This window comes from Capra hircus, chromosome 29 (genome assembly GCF_001704415.2).
Source record: "Capra hircus breed San Clemente chromosome 29, ASM170441v1, whole genome shotgun sequence".
NCBI classification, from domain to species: Eukaryota; Metazoa; Chordata; class Mammalia; order Artiodactyla; family Bovidae; genus Capra; species Capra hircus.
In genome coordinates, this window is record NC_030836.1 from 937,304 (window position 1) to 958,250 (window position 20,947).

The 20,947-nt window shown below is 40.0% G+C and overlaps 1 protein-coding gene across 4 annotated transcripts in view; it reads right to left on the minus strand.

The window, feature by feature from the left end:
• The window catches only part of DEUP1 (deuterosome assembly protein 1), a 125,654-nt gene that overhangs the window by 29,526 nt on the left and 75,181 nt on the right, over positions 1–20,947 (minus strand). For 3 of the 4 annotated variants that reach the window (XM_018043565.1, XM_018043563.1, XM_018043564.1), the window contains one exon: positions 1,797–1,820. The exons of the other annotated variant lie outside the window; for it this stretch is intronic. In XM_018043565.1, coding sequence (XP_017899054.1) covers positions 1,797–1,820 — 24 coding nt within the window. The remainder of the gene's footprint in view (positions 1–1,796; positions 1,821–20,947) is intronic. 4 annotated transcript variants of the gene reach the window in all.

Below are 20,947 nucleotides of genomic sequence, written 5' to 3' on the forward strand. Positions count from 1 at the left end.
TTTGGGAAAGAAGGGTCATTCAAGGTACTTCTCTGCTTGTTAGGCCCTTGCCTTTAGTATATGTTAACTTCGCTCATTTGAGACATACTAGTACAGATAAAAATGTAATCTATAATCTGCTTTAAAGGAGACAGGATTGCATATTCTAAAATTTGACCCCATTTGTGATAAATATAAAGAAGGTAGACCTAATATGATTTTCCTCTTCAAAGGAGAACACTCATGGGCAGATCTGTTTGAAAAACAATCTTGGAAAAGATTCAAAATTTTCTCCTAAAAAGACATCACCTAGTCAAAATATATAACTCTTGATAGTCTGCTGCTCTGCTACAATTTCATTCAAAAATTTTCTATAAAATTAGATTTCACCTGTGACTTTTTTGTCCAGTGTTGGTTTGAAGTATTTAAGAATGATAATAATGATTTTTTTAAAAACCCACAATTTTCTAAATGTACCATAATTAAGTAAGTATTGTAAGTATGATCTGAAAGAATTAAATAGGTAATGGATTTATACAATTTGTATTTAAAAACATTTTCCATTTTCCTGGATAGCATTTTTGGTGCTCTCTCATTTCATTTTTTCCTAAATACTTTCCAATGATTTCAAAAATATATTCTCTAGTAGGCAATGATTAAACTTTACCTATGTATTGTTGATGGGTTCTTTTTACAGGCCCAGTCAATTTCTTATTTCCTACCCCCCCAAATTTTAAGGTTTCATAGTTTTAACTGACTTTTCTTCTTGAAATGGCGAAACTTCATGGTGCCTGTTTACCTGAGCACACAGCTGGGTTACTGAACTGTCTGAATGATGGTATTTTATAAGAGTACTTTTTCTCTTAAATAATAGTTAGACTAAAAAAGTATCTCTATAGAAGGGCTGACTTTAATCACGTTTTAAGGTTAGTATATTAATTTATAGCATGTAAATGAATGTTTCAGATGCTTAAAGTTAGTCACATAGTCGAGTCCAACTCTTTGTGATCCCAAGGACTGTAGCCTGCCAGGCTCCTCTGTCCATGGGGATTCTCCGGGCAAGAATACTGGAGGGGATAGCCATTCCTTCTCCAGGGGATCTTCTTAACCCAGGGATCAAAACTGGGTCTCCTGCATTGCAGGCAGATTCTTTACCAACTGAGTCACTAGGGAAGTCCTTTAGATGCTTATGAGGATACTAATTTTTTATGCTGTTATTTTATTTAGCAAACTGTATGGATAGTGAAAGGCCAATTAGTCTTAAAAATTACTGTAAGTTCTGAGTTCTGACTAAATCTAATTTTATAACACCTTCCCTAAGTGGAAGAAAATTTAACAAATACAAATATATATATATATATATATAAGTCTAAGTAAATATGGAATCACAAAAAAGCCTATGATGATAAACTTGATTCTTTGTTAATTACCCAGGAGCAGAATAAAGATAAACCCCTCACTTTTCTCTACATAGTCGAGCTTTTTTTTTCTTACATTTTTCAAAGCAACAAAGAAACACCAAAAAATATCCAAATAAACCAAAAACCTCTTGCTAATTCTGGTCTTAAGTATGTCACTGAGGCCAGAGTAAAACTTACACGCCAGGCGGTTAGTCCCATTAGTAACTTCTCCAAAGGAAAATGGGGGCTGCCACAGCCCCAGGTATGCAGTAGGTGAAGGACTGAAAGCAAGACGGCTGCTTCTGCTGCTGGGTGGGCGTGAGCTTTCAACATTTTCTCCCTGGGCATAAATGGTCAGGGAGCTTCACACTTCAGCAGAAAAGTTATCAGAGCTCTAGTAATTCAGAAATGACCTACCTTTATATCAGTAACTCCACTTGTCTAGGAAGGAAAAAATAATTGTTATTTTAATACTATAGAAATACTACATATTTTAGAAGACTTAAAAATAATGATGTAAATATTATAGTTTTTATTGCCTGAGGTAAAATTTCAGCACAGATTATTTAATTATATGTTTACTTATTCATTCCAATTATTTTAGAGAGAATTAACTATCTAATTATGGGATTTTAACACATAACTGATATGAATTTTCTTTATGAAATCTTTAAACTAATAAGTGGTAAATAAATGACATAACAGATTATGAAAGCTTAAAAGAGACAAGAGTCATACGGAACTCTTTTTTATTATTCAGTAGACACTTGAGATTTTTCTCTTTGGGCAATGGCTTGACTATGTCAGTTAGCAAAGTTAATTCCAAATCTTCACATACAAAAAATGGAGAGCAGTTATAAAATCAACTTCCTAAAAGGGGGGAGTGTGTTCAAGATGGCATAGCATGGCACAGTAGGAAGACCCTGAACTCACCTGTTCCAGGGGCAAACCATAACTCCTTACACAGCAACTACCTGTGGGAACAACCTGAAGACTAGCAGAGAAGATTTTATGTGTCTAAAGTTATAAAGAAGGAACCATAATGAGATGAGTAGAACGGGGACTAAGAAGGGTGTAGTCAGAATCACATCCCTGGATCAGCAACTTTCAAACTGAAAGAATATCACAATTGCAGAGGTCCTCCCCAGGCAGCAAGGGATCTGAACCCCGCATCAGGCTCCCTAGCTTGGGGGTGTTGTACTGGGAAGATAAGCCTGTAAGATGTCTGGCTTTGAAAACTAGCAGGCCTTACCTTTGAGAAAGCCAAAGGGCTACAGGGAACAGAGACTCTACTCTTAAAGAACACACACAAAATTTCTCATGCTCTGAGTCTCAGCACAGAGGCAGCAGTTTTGAAAGGAGCCTACTTGCTCATCTTGGAGTCTCCTGGAGAGGGGAAGGGCAACTAGGATTCCCCTGGGGATGGAGGTACTGGTGGCAACCATTCTCGGGAGCTTATTCTACCATATGGACACCAGCACTGACAAGCACCATTTTGGAGACCTCCCTTTAACCTCTTTGTGCCAGAGGTTACCGGCCCACCAGCTGGTTGGCACCAGTCCCAGGACTTCATAGACTGCACACTCAGCTGTACCAGGATCCGGCCCCACCCACTAGAGGGTTGGCACCAGCCTTGGGCTTCACAGGCCCCATGATCAGCTATGCTGGGATCCAGCCCCACCCACCAGTGGGAAAGCAGCCAATACATGAGGCAGTGCTGGCAGCCACCTTTGCAAGGGGTCAGCCCTGCCAACGAGCATGCCCACAGTAGCTGGCCATGCCACAAGAGAAGGGTTTACATAGCCTACTCATGAGGCAACCCAAGAGCATCTGACTCCAGTGAACACAGGGAGTGCTTTGCTGAGCCCCATAGGATGTCTCCAACACAAGGCCACTTCTCCAAAATCAGAAATCATAACCAGACTACTTAGTATGAAGAAATAAAAAAGAAAATTGGGAAAATGAGGTGAGAGAGGTATAAATCCGTATGAAGAAGATGTAGGATGAGCAATCTACCCAGTGAAGAGTTAGAGGCAATGATGTTACGGATGTTCAGTGTACTCAGGAGAAAAATGGACGGACACAACAATAAGTTTAACAAAGAGAAAACACAAAGAAGAACCAAAAAAGAGCTTAATAATACAACAACTGAAATTAAAAAAACACATTACAAAGAATAAACAGTAGATTATATGATAGAAAAGAAGAGACCAGTGAACCAGAAGATAGAGTAGTGGAAACTACCCAAGAAGAGTTCATGCTGATCCTTTTCAAACTATTCCAAAATACTGAAGAGGATGGACTGCTTCTGAACTCACTCTAGGAGACCAGTATCAACATGATGCGAAAACCAGACAAAGACACCACGAAAAACAGTAACAGGTCAATATCACTGCTGAACACAGATGCAGGAGTTCCAACAAAATGTCGGCAAATCAAGCTTAGCAACACATTGAAGAGACTATACACTGTTATGTGGTTCAACAGCCACAAATCAACCAATGTGACATACCACATTAAAAAATTGAAGAATAAAAGCTATATGATCATCACAATAGATATAGGGAAAGGTTTTGACAAAATTTAACATCCATTTATGATAAAAGTTCTCCAGAAAGTGGGCATAGAGGGAACATGTCTCAACATAATAGACACCCTATATGACAAACACATAGCCAACATCATATTCAGCAGTGAAAAGCTGAAAACAGTTTCTCTAAGATTAGGATCAAGACAAGGATACTCTTTCCACTTACTTAATAGTACTATAAGTCCTAGCCACAGTAATGAGACAAGAAAAAGAAATAAAGAGATTTCAAACTGGAAAGGAAGAAGTAAAACGATCCATGTTTGTAGATGACATGAAACTATATAGAAAATCCTCAAGATGCCACCAAAAAACTATTAGACATAATAAATTGATTCAGTAAAGTTGTGGGATACAAAATTAATATACAGAAATCTTTTACATTCCTATATACTAACAATGAACTAGAAAGAGAAATTAGGAAAACAACCCTATTTACAATCACATTAAAATAATAAAATGCCTAAGAATAAATCTACATAAGGAGGTAAAAGACATATACCTGGACAATTATAAGACACTGATGAAAGAAACTGAAGATATCACAAACAAATGGAAAGATATGCTGTACTTATAAATTAGGAGAATCAATATTTTAAAACTGACCATACTCCCCAAGGCAATCGGCACACTCAATGCAATCCTTATCAAAATATCAATTGTATTTTTCATAGAACTAGCAGAAATAATTCTAAAATTTGTTCAAAAACACAAAAGACCTTGAATAACCAAAAAATATTGAGAAAGGATAAAAAAGCTGGATGTTTCAGGCCTCTCTGAGTTTAGACTGTTCTACAAAGCAAAAGGAAGAGTGGGCAGCAGAGGGTGAGATGGTTTGATAGTACCATCAACCCAATGGACATGAGTTTGAGCAAACTCAAGGAGACAATGGAGGACAGAGGACCCTGGCTTGCTACAGTCCATGAGGTTGCAAAGAGTCAGACATGACAACAAGAACAAAGCTACTCTAGCTGAAACAGTATGGCACTGGGGCAGAAACAGGACACTGACCAATGGGACAGACTGCAGCATCCAGAAGTAAATCCACACTTACCTGGCCAATTGATTTATGACAAAGGAGGCAAGAATATGCAATGGGAGAAACACAGCCTCTTCAGTAAACCTCTTCAGTAACCTCTTCAGGAAAATGGACAGCTACATGCAGAAGAATCAAACTAGACTACTCTCACACCATGCACAAAATAAACATAGGATGGATTAAAGACTTTTGTGTAAGGGCTTCCCTGGCAGTCCAGTGGTTAAAAATGGCAGGCCCACCTGCCAATGCAGGGGACACGCGTTCGGTCCCTGGTCTGGGAAGATTCCCAGACAACCCGTGTGTATCTTGGGACAAGATTCCACATATCTTGGGACAACAAAGCCTGTGGGCCACAATGACTGAGCCCGCACACCTAGAGTCCATGCTCTGCAACAGAAGAAGCCCACACACCACTACTGAAGAGCAGCCCCCGCCCGCCACAACTAGAGGAACCATGCGTAGCAATGAAGACCCAGCACAGCCAAAAATAAGTAAATAAACCTTTAAAAAGGACTTAAATCTAAGACCGGAAACCGAAGAACTCCTAGAAGGACACATAGTATACTTATCAGCACTGGTCTCAGTAACAGTTTTTTGGATCTGTCTCCTTAGGTAAGAATAAAAAGGCAAAAATAAACAAATGTGCTTGCATCAAACTAAAAAGTGGTTGCACAGAGAAGGAAACTATAAACAAAATAAAAAGGCAGCTTAACGAATGGGAGAAGATATTTGCAAATGATACCTCTGATGAAGGCTTAATATCCAAAATATAAAAGAACTGATACAACTCAACATAAAAAAAACTCACTAAAAATAAATAGAGGATATGAACAGACGTTTTTTCCAGTGAAGACATACGGATGACCAATGAAAGGATGCTCAATACTAATCAGAAAAGTAAAGCAAAACCGCAATGCGACCATTTTATACTTGTTAGAAAGGCTATCATAGAAAAGACAGTAATTACCAGTGTTGGTGAAGAGGTGGAGAAAAGCAGTGCTTGTGCCTTACTGGTGGGAATATAAATAGTACAGTTTCTACAGGAAAAACTACCCAGTTTCCTCAAAAACTTAACAATAGAACTGTTATATGATTTAGCAATTTCACATCTGTGTATTTATCTAAAGGAAACAAAAAGACTAACTTGAAAAGATACATATACCCCAATGTTCACTGAAGCATTATTTTCAACACCTGAGATATGGAAGCAACCTAAGTGTCCAACAAAAGACAAATGAATAAAAAAATGATATGGTATATATATACAAAGGAATATTACTCAGCCACAATAAAAAAATGAAATCTTGCTATTTGGGGCAACATGGATGAATCTAGAGGCTATCATGCTATGTGAAATTAGCCAGACTGAGAAGGACAAATATCATATAATCTCACTTATATGTGGAATCTAAAAAAAAACTAAACAGACTCAAGGATACAGAGGACAAACTGATAGCTGCCAGAGGCTGTTGGGGATAGGTAAAACAAGTGAAGGGGATTTAGGGTACAAACCTCCAGGTATAAAATAAATAAGCAATCATATGCACTATACAGCATATGGAATATGGTCAATAAAACTGAAATAACTTTATATGGGACAGATGGTTACTAAACTAATGTGGTGATCATTTCATAATACACATAAATGTTAAATCACTATGAGGTACACCTGAAACCAACACAATATTTTATGACAAGTAAATTTCAATTAAAAACACCTTCCTAGGCTTCTCTGGTGGCTCAGTGGCAAAGAGTCCACCTGTCAATGCAGGTGACATGGGTTTGGTCCCTGATCTGGGAGACCCCACGTGCCACAGGGCAGCTAAACCTGTGTGCCACAGCTACCGAGGCTGTGCCCCAGAGCCCGGGAGCCACAGCCACTGAGCCCGCGCGCCCTGAGCCCTGCAGCAGAGGACGCTGCAGTGAGACGTCTGCTCACCACAACCTGAGAAAGAGCCTGCACAGCGATGAAGACCCAGCACTGCCAAAGTAAATAAGCAAAACTACAGTAAAATGTTTTTAAAACACCTTCCTATACCAAGGATAATCCTCATAAACTATAAATGATTAAGTGCTACTTTAATAAGCATCACGTTGAAGGCTATAACATGGCATTCCATTTTATGACAGCCCATTAAGCAACCTTTAGACATATGTATTATGTATGTATATGTGTGTGCTAGTGTAAAAGTTCTACAGAGATAATCAAATATCAAAAAGTGACTCTGCCTTTATTGAAAATACAATAAAACTGAGTAGACTAAAGTGACATGCATGAAAGATAGTAAATAACATAGATATGATATAATTTATGTGTTAAATTATACTGCACCAAGTAGGAACCCAAATGTTTTTTGAATCAATCAATGTCAACAACTACTGGGACTGAGATCATGTAGGAAGTGAGATAAGACAAAGCTTTGGTTAACTTTTTAATTAGCAGTGGTTTCCTTGATAACGTATTCATGTCTCTTAGACAACAGGTAAGTCCCACAGATCCACAGGTATTCACTGAGCCTTGTGTATGTGTGTGAGTGCTCAGCTGCCCAGTCATGTCTGACTCTTTGGGACCCCATGGACTGTAGCCCACTAGGCTGCTCTGTGCATGGAATTTTCCAGGCAAAAACACTAGAATGGGTTACCATTTCCTACTTTCGGGTATATTTCCGACCCAGGGATGGGACCCAGGTCTCCTGCATTGCAGGCAGATTCTTTACTGTCTGAGCCACCAGGGAAGCCCCCATTGAGTCGTATACTATACCAAGTCTTATATGAAGAAAAAACATGAAATACAACCCCTTTCTCCCACAAGAAATATGACAGAGACAAACATACCCATAATAAAAAATAAAAGAAGACAATTCAAAACTGAGTGCCGAATTGTTATAACGAACACTGCTACAGAAAGTCAAAGAAAGGAAAACTAACTGGACCCCAGAGTAATGGTAGATGAATTCAAGGAGGAGATAAAATCTAATCTAGTCCCTTAAGCGACTGGTGGGATTGAATAAAGAAAGAGGTATTTCTTTACTTTGGTAAAGGAAAAGCACTCAGGTGGAAAACAAATGGACTGATGCATTCACTCATTCATTTGTTCATTTACTCATCAAACAAAATATTTTTCAGTGCCTTCCATACTCAGGCACTATATTAAGTGTTGAGGCACAGTGGCAAACTAGGACCATAACCTGTGAGCCTACTGGTAAGGGGATGGGTGGCTTACAAAAAACAGGCAATTGTAATACTGTGGGATGACAGATGCTAAGGAAAGGATGCTATGATGGCTTTGAGGAGTGACACTTAACAGAGGAAAATCAGAGCAGATTTTGGTATAGCATAAAATCTATGCAGATAGACTTGAAACATTAATAGGACACGCCATGTGAAGGAGGGAAAGGGAATTTTTTGGTAGAAGGAAAAGCATGTGCCAAGGTCAGGAAGTAAGAAAGAGCATGAGAAATGAGAATCACATACACAGACTGAGAATAAGCTGTTCCAGCTGTAGTGGAGGCTTTGTGTAGGTCTCCACAGGGAAACAGAGCAGGTGACCCAGGTTAAGGAAGCCTGGGATGTGAAGAGTTCTGACCTCCTGTGGGAAACTGAGCACATGTTCCACCAGGAAAGGTGACATTAGGAAAGCACACCTGGCGTGGAAAATGGACAATGTGGAAGCCATTCCGAAGAGAGAACCAGAAGCCATTCTATGATGCAGAAGAGAGAAGCTGCAGGTGCCTCTATCCTTCAAGGGGAAGCACTCAGCCAGAGTAGAGAACCAAGGACGAAATGCGGGGGCTGAGTAGGGGCAGCGATGGAAGGGCGGGGATCAGTGACAAGAACAGAAGGGGCAGGACCATGGGGTCTGACAGTCAACACTACGCATAGGGAGCTATCCGAGCCAGTCACAAGCTGTATGATCTTGGGCAAGTTACTCTAAAACTGAAAGATCTCATTTCTTTTTCTGTGGGGATAATAGTTCCTATCCCCAGCCCACCCCCCCCCCCAACACAGTATAAGGACATAGACATTAATGTATGAAAAGTATTTGGCAGACAGCAAGGCATATAGTAAACACGCAATGACCAGCAGCTCTTTGTTGTTACAAAATTCTACCAGTCTCCTTGACTTTCTGTCTCTTGTCTGCACATTATATTACCTTGTCTCCTCAGCCACTCAGTCATGTCTGATTCTTTGCGACCCAATGAACTGCAATCTGCCAGGCTCCTCTGTCCATGCAATTTTCCATTCAAGAATACTGGAGTGGGTTGTCATTTCCTTCCCCAGGGGATCTTCCTAACCCAGGAAATGAACCCACATCTCTTGGGTCTACTGAACTGGCAGGTGGATTCCTTACCACTGTAGCACCTGCATTATATCACCTTATCATGACTCCTTCCCACCACTGTCTGTCTGGCTAACTGTTCCTCAGAAGCCTTTTCTGATCCCAATACAGCATCAGGTAACCTCCACACAGCCCCTGCACTCCACAATCTCCTATCACTCTAGCATAACCATCCAGTTAGTTGTTTATATCCACTAATGTATGTTTATAGACACTAACGTTAATCTCCATGAGTTCAAGGATCTAGTCTGACTCATAATCCTAGCATTCTGCTAGACATATATCAGACATTCAACAAATAATTATAGAGTGAATGAAAACATTCTGTGCTGACTGTGGCATGTGACAAACGCAGAAAGGAGAATCTAGAAATTAACCCACCACGTGTAGGTCAACTAATCTTTAAAAAGGGCACCAAAAACAATGGGGAATGGGTGTTGTCTTTAATAATTGTTGTTGGAGAACTAGATATTCACAAGAACACAAGTAAAACTAGACCTCTATCCTAGACTACTCAAAATCTGACTCAAAATAGATGAAAGGCTTAAATGGAAGATCTGAAACTGTCACACTCCTAGAAGAAAACATGGGGAAATAGCTACTTAGCATTGCCCCTCGCAATGATCTTTTGGATATAACACCAAGGCACAGGCAACAAAAGCAAAAACAGACAAGTGGGATTACAACAAACTAAAAAGTTCTTTCACAGCAAAGGAAACCAATTAACAGAGTGAAGAGGCAATCTGTGGAATGGGAGAAAATATTTGTCAACTATATATCTAATAAGGGGTTAATTTCCACATTATATAACAAACACATATAACTTAACAGCAAAAATACAAACAACACAATTACAAATTGGGCAAAGGGCCTAAACAGATGTTTTTCTAAAGAAGACACACAGATGGCCACAGACACATGAGAAAGCTACCAACGTCACTAATCACCAAGGAAATGCTGACTGAAACCACAGTGAGGCACCACCTCAGACCTGCCAGGATGGTCTGCATCCAAATGGCGAAAGATAACAAGCGTTGGTGAGAATCTGGAGAAAAGCGAGCTCTCGCACACCACTGATGGGAATGAAGCTAGAGAAGCCACTGCGGGAAACAGCATGTGGGCTGCTGAAGGAATTAAACGCAGAGCCACCACGCTGAGCCAGCAGTCCCACATCCGGGCATGCATCAAAAGGAGACGGAACCAGTGTTTCAAGACATGTCTGCACTCCAGTGTGCTCACTGCAGTACTGTTCACCATAGCCAAGACGTGGAAAGTGTCCCTCAGTGGATGAGCAGGTAGAGGAAAGTCCACATACTACTACTCAGCCATAAAAGAAGGAAATCCTGCCACTTACGACAACATGGATGAACCCGGAGGACATTAGGTTAAGTGACATAATCCAGACAGAGAAAAGCAAATACTGTATGTTTGCACTTGTATCTGGAATTTTTAAAAAAGTCAAACCGACAGAAGCAGAAGGTAGAATGGTGGTTGTCAGGGGCAGTCTGGGTGGGGGGTTGGGGAGTGGAATGAGCAGATGTTGAACAAAAAAATGCCAACTTTCATTTATAAGATGAAGAAACCCACCACAGCCACGCACTACAACTAGAGAATAGCCCCCACTTGCCACAACTAGAGAAAGCCCGCAGACCGCAACAGAGACCCACAGCAGCCAAGAAACAGATAAACATATATACAATTTTTTAAAAAGGTATCAGACAAAGTGCAACAAAATAAAACAAACCAGGAAGAGGAAATTAATAAAAGGTAGCAATAATGAAATTAGGAAAGAGGAAATAATAAAGTCAATACTTTTAAATACTAATAAGCAATGCCTTTGTGTGCCAGACTTAAAAAAAGAGAGAGAGCTAAACTATACATGCTTAGAAATAAGAAAGAAAACATAAATACAGAATCTGGAAAGATGCAAAGAACTCTAGGATATTGCTAACTTTGGTAACAAGGAAACATTTGGAATGGGTAAAGTTTTTTTCCCAAGCAAAATAAGAATCACCAAAACAACCTAAGAACAAGTGAAATCTGAATATACCAAGTACCATAGAAGAGAACGGAAAGGTAACTGAGATCTGCCCACGAGACTTCAGCTACACATACATGTACACAGTTCAGTTCAGTTCACTCAGTCGTGTCCGACTCTTGGCAATCCCATGGACTGCAGCAGGCCAGGCCTCCCTGTCCATCACCAACTGCTGGAGCTTGCTCAAACTCATGCCCACTGACTCAGTGATACCTTCCAACCATCTCATCCTCTGTCATCCCCTTCTCCTCCTGCCTTCAATCTTTCCCAGCATTAGGGGCTTTTCCAGTGAGACAGTTCTTCCCGTCAGGTGGCCAAAGTATTGGAGTTTCAGCTTCATCATCAGTCCTTCCAGTGAATATTCAGGTCTGATTTCCTTTAGGATGGACTGGCTGGGTCTCCTTCCTGTCCAAGGGACTCTCAAGAGTCTTCTCCAACACCACAGTTCAAAAGCATCAATTCTTTAGTACTCAGCCTCCTTTATAGTCCAACTCTCATATCCATACATGACTACTGGAAAAACCATAGCTTTGACTAGACAGACCTTTGTTGGCAAAGTAATGTCTCTGCTTTTTAATATGCTGTCTAGGTTGGTCATAACTTTTCTTCCAAGAAGCAAGCGTCTTTTAATTTCATGGCTGCAGTCACCATGATTTTGGAACCCCTCAAAATAAAGTCTGTCACCGTTTCTAAGTTCCACATCTGTTTGCCACAAAGTGATGGGACTGGATGCCATGATCTTAGTTTTCTGAATGTTGAGTTTTAGGACAACTTTTTTACTCTCTTCTCTTTCACTTCCATCAAGAGACTCTTCTTCACTTTCTGCCATAAGGGTGGTTTCATCTGCATTTCTGAGGTTATTGATATTTCTCCCGGCAGCCTTAATTACAGCTTGTACTTCATCCAGCCCAGCATTTCTCATGATGTATTCTGCATAGAAGTTAAATAAGCAGGGTGACAATATAGTCTTGACGTACTCCTTTCCCAATTTGGAACCAGTCTGTGGTTCCATGTCCAGTTCTAACTGTTGCTTCCTGACCTGTATACGGTTTTCTCAAGAGGCAGGTCAGGTAGTCTGATATGCCCATCTCTTGAAGAATTTTCCACAGTTTATTGTGATCCACACAGTCAAAGGCTTTGGCATAGACAATAAAGCAGAAGTAAATGTTTTTCTGGAACTCTCTAGCTTTTTTGATGATCCAACAGATGTCGGCAATTTGATCTCTGGTTCCTCTGCCTTTTCTAAATCCAGCTTGAACAGTGAACTGAGAAGTTCACTGTCCACGTACTATTGAAGCCTTGCTTGGAGAATTTTGAGTATTACTTTACTAGCATGTAAGATGAGTACAATTGTGCAGTAGTTTGAACTTTCTTTGGCATTGCCTTTCTTTGGGATTGCAATGAAAACAGACCTTTTCCAGTCCTGTGGCCACTGCTGAGTTTTCCAAATTTGCTGGCTTATTGAGTGCAGCACTTTAACAGCATCAACTTTTAGGATTTGAAATAGCTCAACTGTAATTCATCACCGCCACTATCTTTGCTCGTAGTGATGCTTCCTAAGGACCACTTGACTTTGCATTCCAGGATGTCTGGCTCTAGGTAGGTGATCACACTATTGTGGTTATCTGGGTCATGAAGATCTTTGTGTATTGTTGCTACCTCTTCTTAATATCTTCTGCTTCTCTTAGGTCCCTACCATTTCTGTCCTTTATTGAGCCCATTTTTCCATGAAATGTTCCCTTGGTATCTCTAATTTTCTTGAAGCGATCTCTAGTCTTTCCCATTCTATTGTTTTCCTCTATTTCTTTGCACTGATCACTGAGGAAGGCTTTCTTATCTCTCCTTGCTATTCTTTGGAACTCTGCATTCAAATGGGTATATCTTTCCTTTTCTCCTTTGTCTTTTGCTTCTCTTCTTTTTTCAGCTATTTGTAAGTCCTCCTCAGAAAACCATTTTGCCTTTTTGCATTTCTTCTTCTTGGGGATGGTTTTGATCACCGCCTCCTGTACAATGTTATGAATCTCAGTCCATAGTTCTTCAGGCACTCTATAAGATCTAATCCATTGAATCTATTTGTCACTTCCACTGTATAATCGTAAGGGATCTGATTCAGGTCATACCTGAATGGTCTAGTGGTTTTCCGTACTTTCTTCAATTTAAATCCGAGTTTGGTTCATGATCTGAGCCACAGTCAGCTCCTGGTCTTGTTTTTGCTGACTGTATAGAACTTCTCCATCTCTGGCTGCAAAAAAAATTTAATCAATTTGATTTCAGTATTGACCATTTGGTGATGTCCATGTGTAGTCTTTTCTTGTGTTGTTGGAAGAGGGTGTTTGCTATGACCAGTGCGTTCTCTTGGCGAAACTCTATTAGCCTTTGCCCTGCTTTATTCTGTACTCCAAGGCCAGGTTTGCCTCTTACTCCAGGTATCTCTTGACTTCCTACTTTTGCATTCCATTCCCCTATAATAAAAGGACATCTTTTTTTGGTGTTAGTTCTAGAAGGTCTTGTAGGTCTTCATAGAACCTTTCAACTTCAGCTTCTTTAGCATTACTGGTTGGGGCACAGACTTGGATTACTGTGATATTGAATGGTTTGGCTTGGAAACGAACAGAGATCATTCTGTCGTTTTTGAGATTGCATCCAAGTACTGCATTTTGGACTCTTGTTGACGATGCTGCCAACTCCATTTCTTTCAAGGGATTCTTGTCCACAATAGTAGATATAAGGGTCATCTGAGTTAAATTCTCCCATTCCAGTCTATCTTAGTTCACTGATTCCTAAAATGTTGATGTTCACTCTTGGCATCTCCTGTTTGACCTCTTCCAATTTACCTTGATCCAGGAACCTAACATTTCAGGTTCCCATGCAATATTGTTCTTTATAGCATTGGACTTTACTTCCATCACCAACTTCCACATCAACAACTGGGTGTTGTTTTTGCTTTGGGTCTGTCTCTTCATTCTTTCTGTAGTTATTTCTCCACTCTTCTCCAGTAACTTATTGGGCACCTACTGACCTGGGGAGCTCATCTTTCAGTGTCATATCTTTTTGCCTTTTGATACTGTTCATGGGGTTCTTAAGAAAAGAATACTTCAGTGGTTTGCCATTCCCTTCTCCAGTGGACCATGTTTTGTCAGAACTCTCCACCATGACCTGTCCGTCTTGAGTGACCCTACACGGCATGGGTCATAGTTTCATTGAGTTGGACAAGGTTGTGGTCCATGTAATCAGACTGACTAGTTTTCTGTGATTGTGGTTTTTATTCTGTCTTCCCTCTGATGGAGAAGGATAGGAGGCTTATGGAAGCTTCTTGATGGGAGAGACTGACTGAGGGGGAAACTGAGTCTTGTCCTGATGGGCAGGGCCATGCTCAGTAAATCTGTAATCCAATTTTCTGTTGATGGGCAGGACTGTGTTCGCTCCCTGTTGTTTGACCTGAGCCCAAACTATGATGGAGGTAATGAAGAAAATGGCAACCTCCTTCAAATGGTCCCAAGCACACACTGCTGCACTCAGTGCCCCCAACCCTGCAGCAGGCCACCGATGACCCATGCCTCTGCCTCAGACTCTCAGACACTCACGGGCAAGTCTGGCTCAGTCTCTTGTGGGGTCACTGCTCCTTTCTCCTGGGTCCTGGTTTGCACAAAGTTTTGTTTGTGCCCTGCTAGAGTCTGTTTCCCTAGTCCTGTGTAAGTTCTGGTGGCTCTGTGGTGGGGTTATTGGTGACCTCCTCCAAGAGGGCTTATGCCACACCCAGGTCTGCTACACACAGAGACCCTGCCCCTGCGGCAGGCCATTGACAATCCATACTTCCGCAGGAGACACTCAAACACGCAAAGGCAGGTCTGGCTCAGTCTCTGCAGGGTCTTGTGGTGGTCACGAGGTTTTGTTTGAGCCTTCCGAGCATCTGTGGTGGGTTGGAGTTTGATTGTATACTTGATTTCATCCCTCCAACCATATTGGTGGTACTTCTCCTTTGCCCTTGGATGTGGGGTATCTTTTTTTGGTGGGATCCAACATTCTCCTGTCCATGGTTGTTCAAAAGTGAGTTGTAAAGAAAATGAGCACACGTCCTTCTATTCCGCCATCTTGGAGTGGTATCTATCTATCTATATATACACATTCTCCTTTATAGTCGTTTCCATTTTGGTTTATCTTCACTGGTTCAATATCAAGATGGTTTCATAGCTAAGTTCCCTCTAACCTTTAAAGACCTGTAATTCCAATATTATTTAAACTATGGCCGACCACTCATAAATATGGAAAACTCCTTATTTATGTTAGAAAGCCAACATTACTGTATAACAAGCTGGTAAAAAGAGAACTATATACAAATCTCATTTATATACACAGATCTTAATTTCTAAATAAAATATTACCACATAGAAGTCAGTAATATATTAAAACTGTTAAGAGTATGACTGTTATATGTTGAAGTCCCAGCCATTATTAATACCTTAGAATGTGATCTTATTTGTAAATAGGATCTTTACAGAGGTAACCAAATAAAGAATGAGGTCATTAAGGTGGACTCTAACCCAATATGACAGGGATTCTATAAAAAGGGGAAATTTGGACGCCAGAACAGACATACATAGAGGGAAGACGGTACGAAGAGACAAAGAGAAAGAAGGAAAGCTGGCCGTGTGAAGACAGGGCATTGGAGCAATACGTGCACAAGCCAAGGACTGACAGAGTGTTGGCAAATCACTAGAGGCTGTAAAGAGGCAAGCGTGAGTTCTCCCCCAAAGATTTCAGAGGGAGCACAGTCCTACTGAGACTTCCCTGGTGGCTCAGAGGGTAAAGCATCTGCCTACAATGCGAGAGACCCAGAAAGATCCTCTGGAGAAGGAACAGGCAACCCACTCCAGTACTCTTGCCTGGAAAACACCATGGATGGAGGACCGTAGTAGGCTACAGTCCATGGCGTTGCAAAGAATTAGACATGACTAAGCCAAAGTACTGGACTTTTAGCTTTAGCATCATTCCTTCCAAAGAACTCCCAGGGCTGATCTCCTTCAGAATGGACTGGTTGGATCTCCTTGCAGTCCAAGGGACTCTCAAGAGTCTTCTCCAGCACCACAGTTCCAAAGCATCAATTCTTTGGCGCTCAGCCTTCTTCACAGTCCAACTCTCACATCCATACATGACCACAGGAAAAACCATAGCCTTGACTAGACGGATCTTAGTCGGCAAAGTAATGTCTCTGCTTTTGAATATGCTGTCTAGGTTGGTCATAACTTTTCTTCCAAGGAGTAAGCAAAGAGTTGGACACAACTGAGCGACTGAACTGAACTGAACTGAAGCTACTCATGGGAAATAGATGGGGAAACAGTGGAAACAGTGTCAGACTTTATTCTTTGGGACTCTAAAATCACTGCAGATGGTGACTGCAGCCATGAAATTAAAAGACGCTTACTCCTTGGAAGAAAAGTTATGACCAACCTAGATACCATTTTCAAAAGCAGAGACATTACTTTGTCGACTAAGGTCCGTCTAGTCAAGGCTATGGTTTTTCCTGTGGTCATGTATGGGTGTGAGTTGGACTGTGAAGAAGGCTGAGTGCCGAAGAATTGATGCCTTTGAACTGTGGTGTTGGAGAAGACTCTTGAGAGTCCCTTGGAATGCAAGGAGATCCAACCAGTCCATTCTGAAGGAGATCAGCCCTGGGATTTCTTTGGAAGGAATGATGCTGAAGCTGAAACTCCAGTACTTTGGCCACCTCATGCAAAGAGTTGACTCATTGGAAAAGACTCTGATGCTGGGAGGGATTAGGGCAGGAGGAGAAGGGAACGACAGAGGATGAGATAGCTGGATGGCATCACTGACTTGATGGACGTGAGTCTGAGTGAACTCCGGGAGATGGTGATGGACAGGGAGGCCTGGCGTGCTGCGATTCATGGGGTTGCAAAGAGTTGGACACGACTGAGTGACTGAACTGAACTGAACTAAAGCTATTTTACTTTCTTTTTCTTTTCATAGTCCTATCAACACCTTGATTTTAGACTTCAAGCTTCCAGAACTATACTACAGTAAGTTTCTATTGTCTTCAGATACTCAGTTTGTGGCAGTGCGTTATGACACCACTCAAAAATGAATATAATAATCAAAAAGGTTTATTCCAGGAATTTAAAGGTGGATCAATATCAGGAAATCTATCAATCACAGTGTATTACACATCAGAAAACTAATGGACAAAAACTACATGATGTCATGTATGTTGAAAGGGCATTTGATAAAACAGAAGCAAATCTTTAAAACTCTAAGTAATTTCAGGAATAGAAAGACATAATAAAGACCATAAATCAAGAATATTATCCTAAATAGTAAAACTCCAAAATCAGAAATTAGACAAATTTGCCAATAATCACTATGATTACTTAATATTCTCTTGGAAATTTCAGCAAGTTCTATATGACACTAATTACTGGTATGAACAGTAGAAGAGATACAACTATTTTTGTTGATACAACTGCATATGTCAAAACACTTAAGGACCTCTAGTAAAAAGCCTACTAGAATTAAAAGATAGTTTGACTTTTTTTCTATATTTACAGTAAGTTTTTGGATATGGAAAAAGGAAAATATTCCACTTACAATAGTGACAGGAACTATAAAATACTTGAGAATAAGTTTAAAAAGAAAGGCACAGAAATTATATGAAGAAAACTGTAAGGTCTTATTGAAAAGCATAAAATAAGAGGTGAAAAAATAGAAAGCCATGCCATATTACTGGATAGGGAAATTTACTTTTATAGAAATGCCAATTCTTTCAAAGATAATATATAAGCTTAATTCAATTCCAAATAGAATCCAACAGGAAATTATCAGGAGAAACTGGATTAATTGAGCCTAACATTTATTATAAAAATCTTTAACTGGATTCCTATTTTATATTACATGCAAAAGTGTAATTCAAATGATTTAAAGATTTAGATGAAAATTATAAAAATCTTTGAAGAAATTATACATATTGTCCAGAAGTTAGAAGAACCATGTTACACAAGGAAGGAAATTCAGGAGCTATAAACAAAAAATTGTACATGTTTGACAAATAAAAGTTTAAAACATTTCATATGACAGATATAAAAGTTAGAAACAACAAATTAGAAAAATGCTGTTATAAACTGACAAGAAAAAAAGAAAGCCCCAATAAAATGAGCTTAAGCTTTGCCCAAGAAAAATGATCAAAAAATATAACTAAGTCATAGTATATTGCCAATAAATATGCAAAAATATGCCCTCTGCAGTCAGGGAAATGTAAATTAAAAGACTATTGATAAATCACTTTACACCCATCAAGTGAGCAAAAATTTAAAAGAGCAATAACACCTATTGCCAGTAAGGATGAAAGAAAAGGTTACTCTCTTACAGAGATGGTAGAAATATGACTTGACAATAAACATTTTAAAATTAAAAGATACATATCCTATGAATCAGCAATTGCATTCTCAGGAAGCTATTCCAAGATGTTTTTCACAGTATTGTATATCTGTGTAAAAATCTAGAGATAGATAGAGTTGTTAATTATGAATGAATTACAGTTAACCCCTGAACAACATGAGTTTGAACTGTGTGGATTTGTACACGGGTTTTTTCATTTTTCCTAAATATGCACTACAGCACTACACATCTGCAATTGGTTGAATCCTCAGATATGGAGGAAGGCTGGCTGTAAAGTTAGCTTCAGACTTTTGACTGCATGGAGTCAGTACCACTAACCCCAACTGTAATTCTAGAAAAATAGCTGAATTTTTTCATGAAAATCATGGGATATTCTTAAGCTACTATATATAACCAGATAAGACCTAAACCTGCTGACTTAGAAGGCTTAACAAAGGATATAAGACACAGAGGTGTACAAAATGCAATCTATTTTTTAAAAAAGTTAAAACCCCTGAATAGGTATATGACTACACACACACACACACACACACACACACACACACACACACATGAAAAAACATAAAACGATGCATACCGAAGAGTTAACATGTTATCTAATGGATTGGTTATGAGGTGGCTGGAGAAATGGAGGGAAGGGGAGAAACAAGAAAAAGAGTGACAACACTCAATAAAATCACTGGTATATGAGTTATGCTTCAATTCATTAAAATGTATATGTATTTTACATGAGTATATATGTTTTTTTCTGAAAAATTAAGAAAAATGAAAGATGTTTCTCTACTGACTTGTAGAGATATCCATGATATATAGTCAAAAGGCAGTTTAGAATAATGCATATATTGTTGCTATTGTAATCATCTAATCCCTTAGTCGTGTGTTCCTGTCATCATCTAATCACTTGGTCTATCTCTTTTGCGACCCCATGGACTGTAGCCTGAGAGGCTCCTCTGTCCATGGGATTCTCCAGGCAAGAATACTGGAGTGGGGGAGGGCAAGGGTGGGATGATTTGGGAGAATGGCATTGAAACATGTATAATATCATATGTGAAACGAATCGCCAGTCCAGGTTCGATGCATGATACAGGATGCTCGGGGCTGGTGCACTGGGATGGCCTAGAGGGATGGTATAGGAAGGGAGGTGGGAGGGGGGTTCAGGATGGGGAACACGTGTACACCCATAGCGGATTCATGTTGATGTATGGCAAAACCAATATAATATTGTAAAATAAAAAAAAATAATAAAATTTGAGTAAACCATAAAAAAAAAAAAAGAATACCGGAGTGAGTGCTATGCCCTCCTCCAGGGGATCTTCCCAGCCCAGAGATCAGACCTGAGTCTCCTGCATCTCCTGCACTGGCAGGCGGGGTCCTTACCACTGAGCCACCAGGGAAGGCCCAGTGTAAATGCTATGCATGTATTTCTGTGAAAGAACACTCAACCCATCCCATCTAAGTGTTTGCACAAGCAAGGAAAACGTTTTATAGAATGCAATACAGTAGTTGGTTAGCATTGAGGATCTCTGGAGTCCAAACTGGGATTGGGGATGGACACAGGGATAATTAGCAGCTTCTCTACACATCTTTCTGTGTTTTATTGCTTGAAAAATTGAAAACAAATAAGCAAATAGAGCCAAATGCCGACAGCAGTCAGAGTGAAGTGGCTTAGTGGGGGCTGTAATGAAGCAGAATGCACAACTACAGACATTCAGACTGAGATTATGAAAAATAACACAAAAACCACTTTTTTTGAGAGAAAGAGAGAAGAAAGACATAGATGAAGGCAGAAACCAATTTAACTTTTTTGTGTATGCAATTTAGGAAAAACAGTCCTTGCATCACATAGACTTTCTGGAACAGACAGGGGAATCCCACATCCCTTATTTTTATCTATACTCCAATGGGGCTTCCCTGGTGGCTCAGGCGGTAAAGATTCTGCCTGCAGTGAGGGAGACCTGGATTTGATCCCTGGGTTGGGAAGATCCCCTGGAGGAGGGCATGGCAACCCACTCCAGTATTCCTGCCCGGAGAATCCCCATGGACAGAGGAGCCTGGTGAGGTACAGTCCATGGGGTCCAAACAGTCAGACACAACTGAGTGACTAAGCATAGCACAGCACATACTCCAATCACAGGATCCATAACAAAGTGCAAAGAAG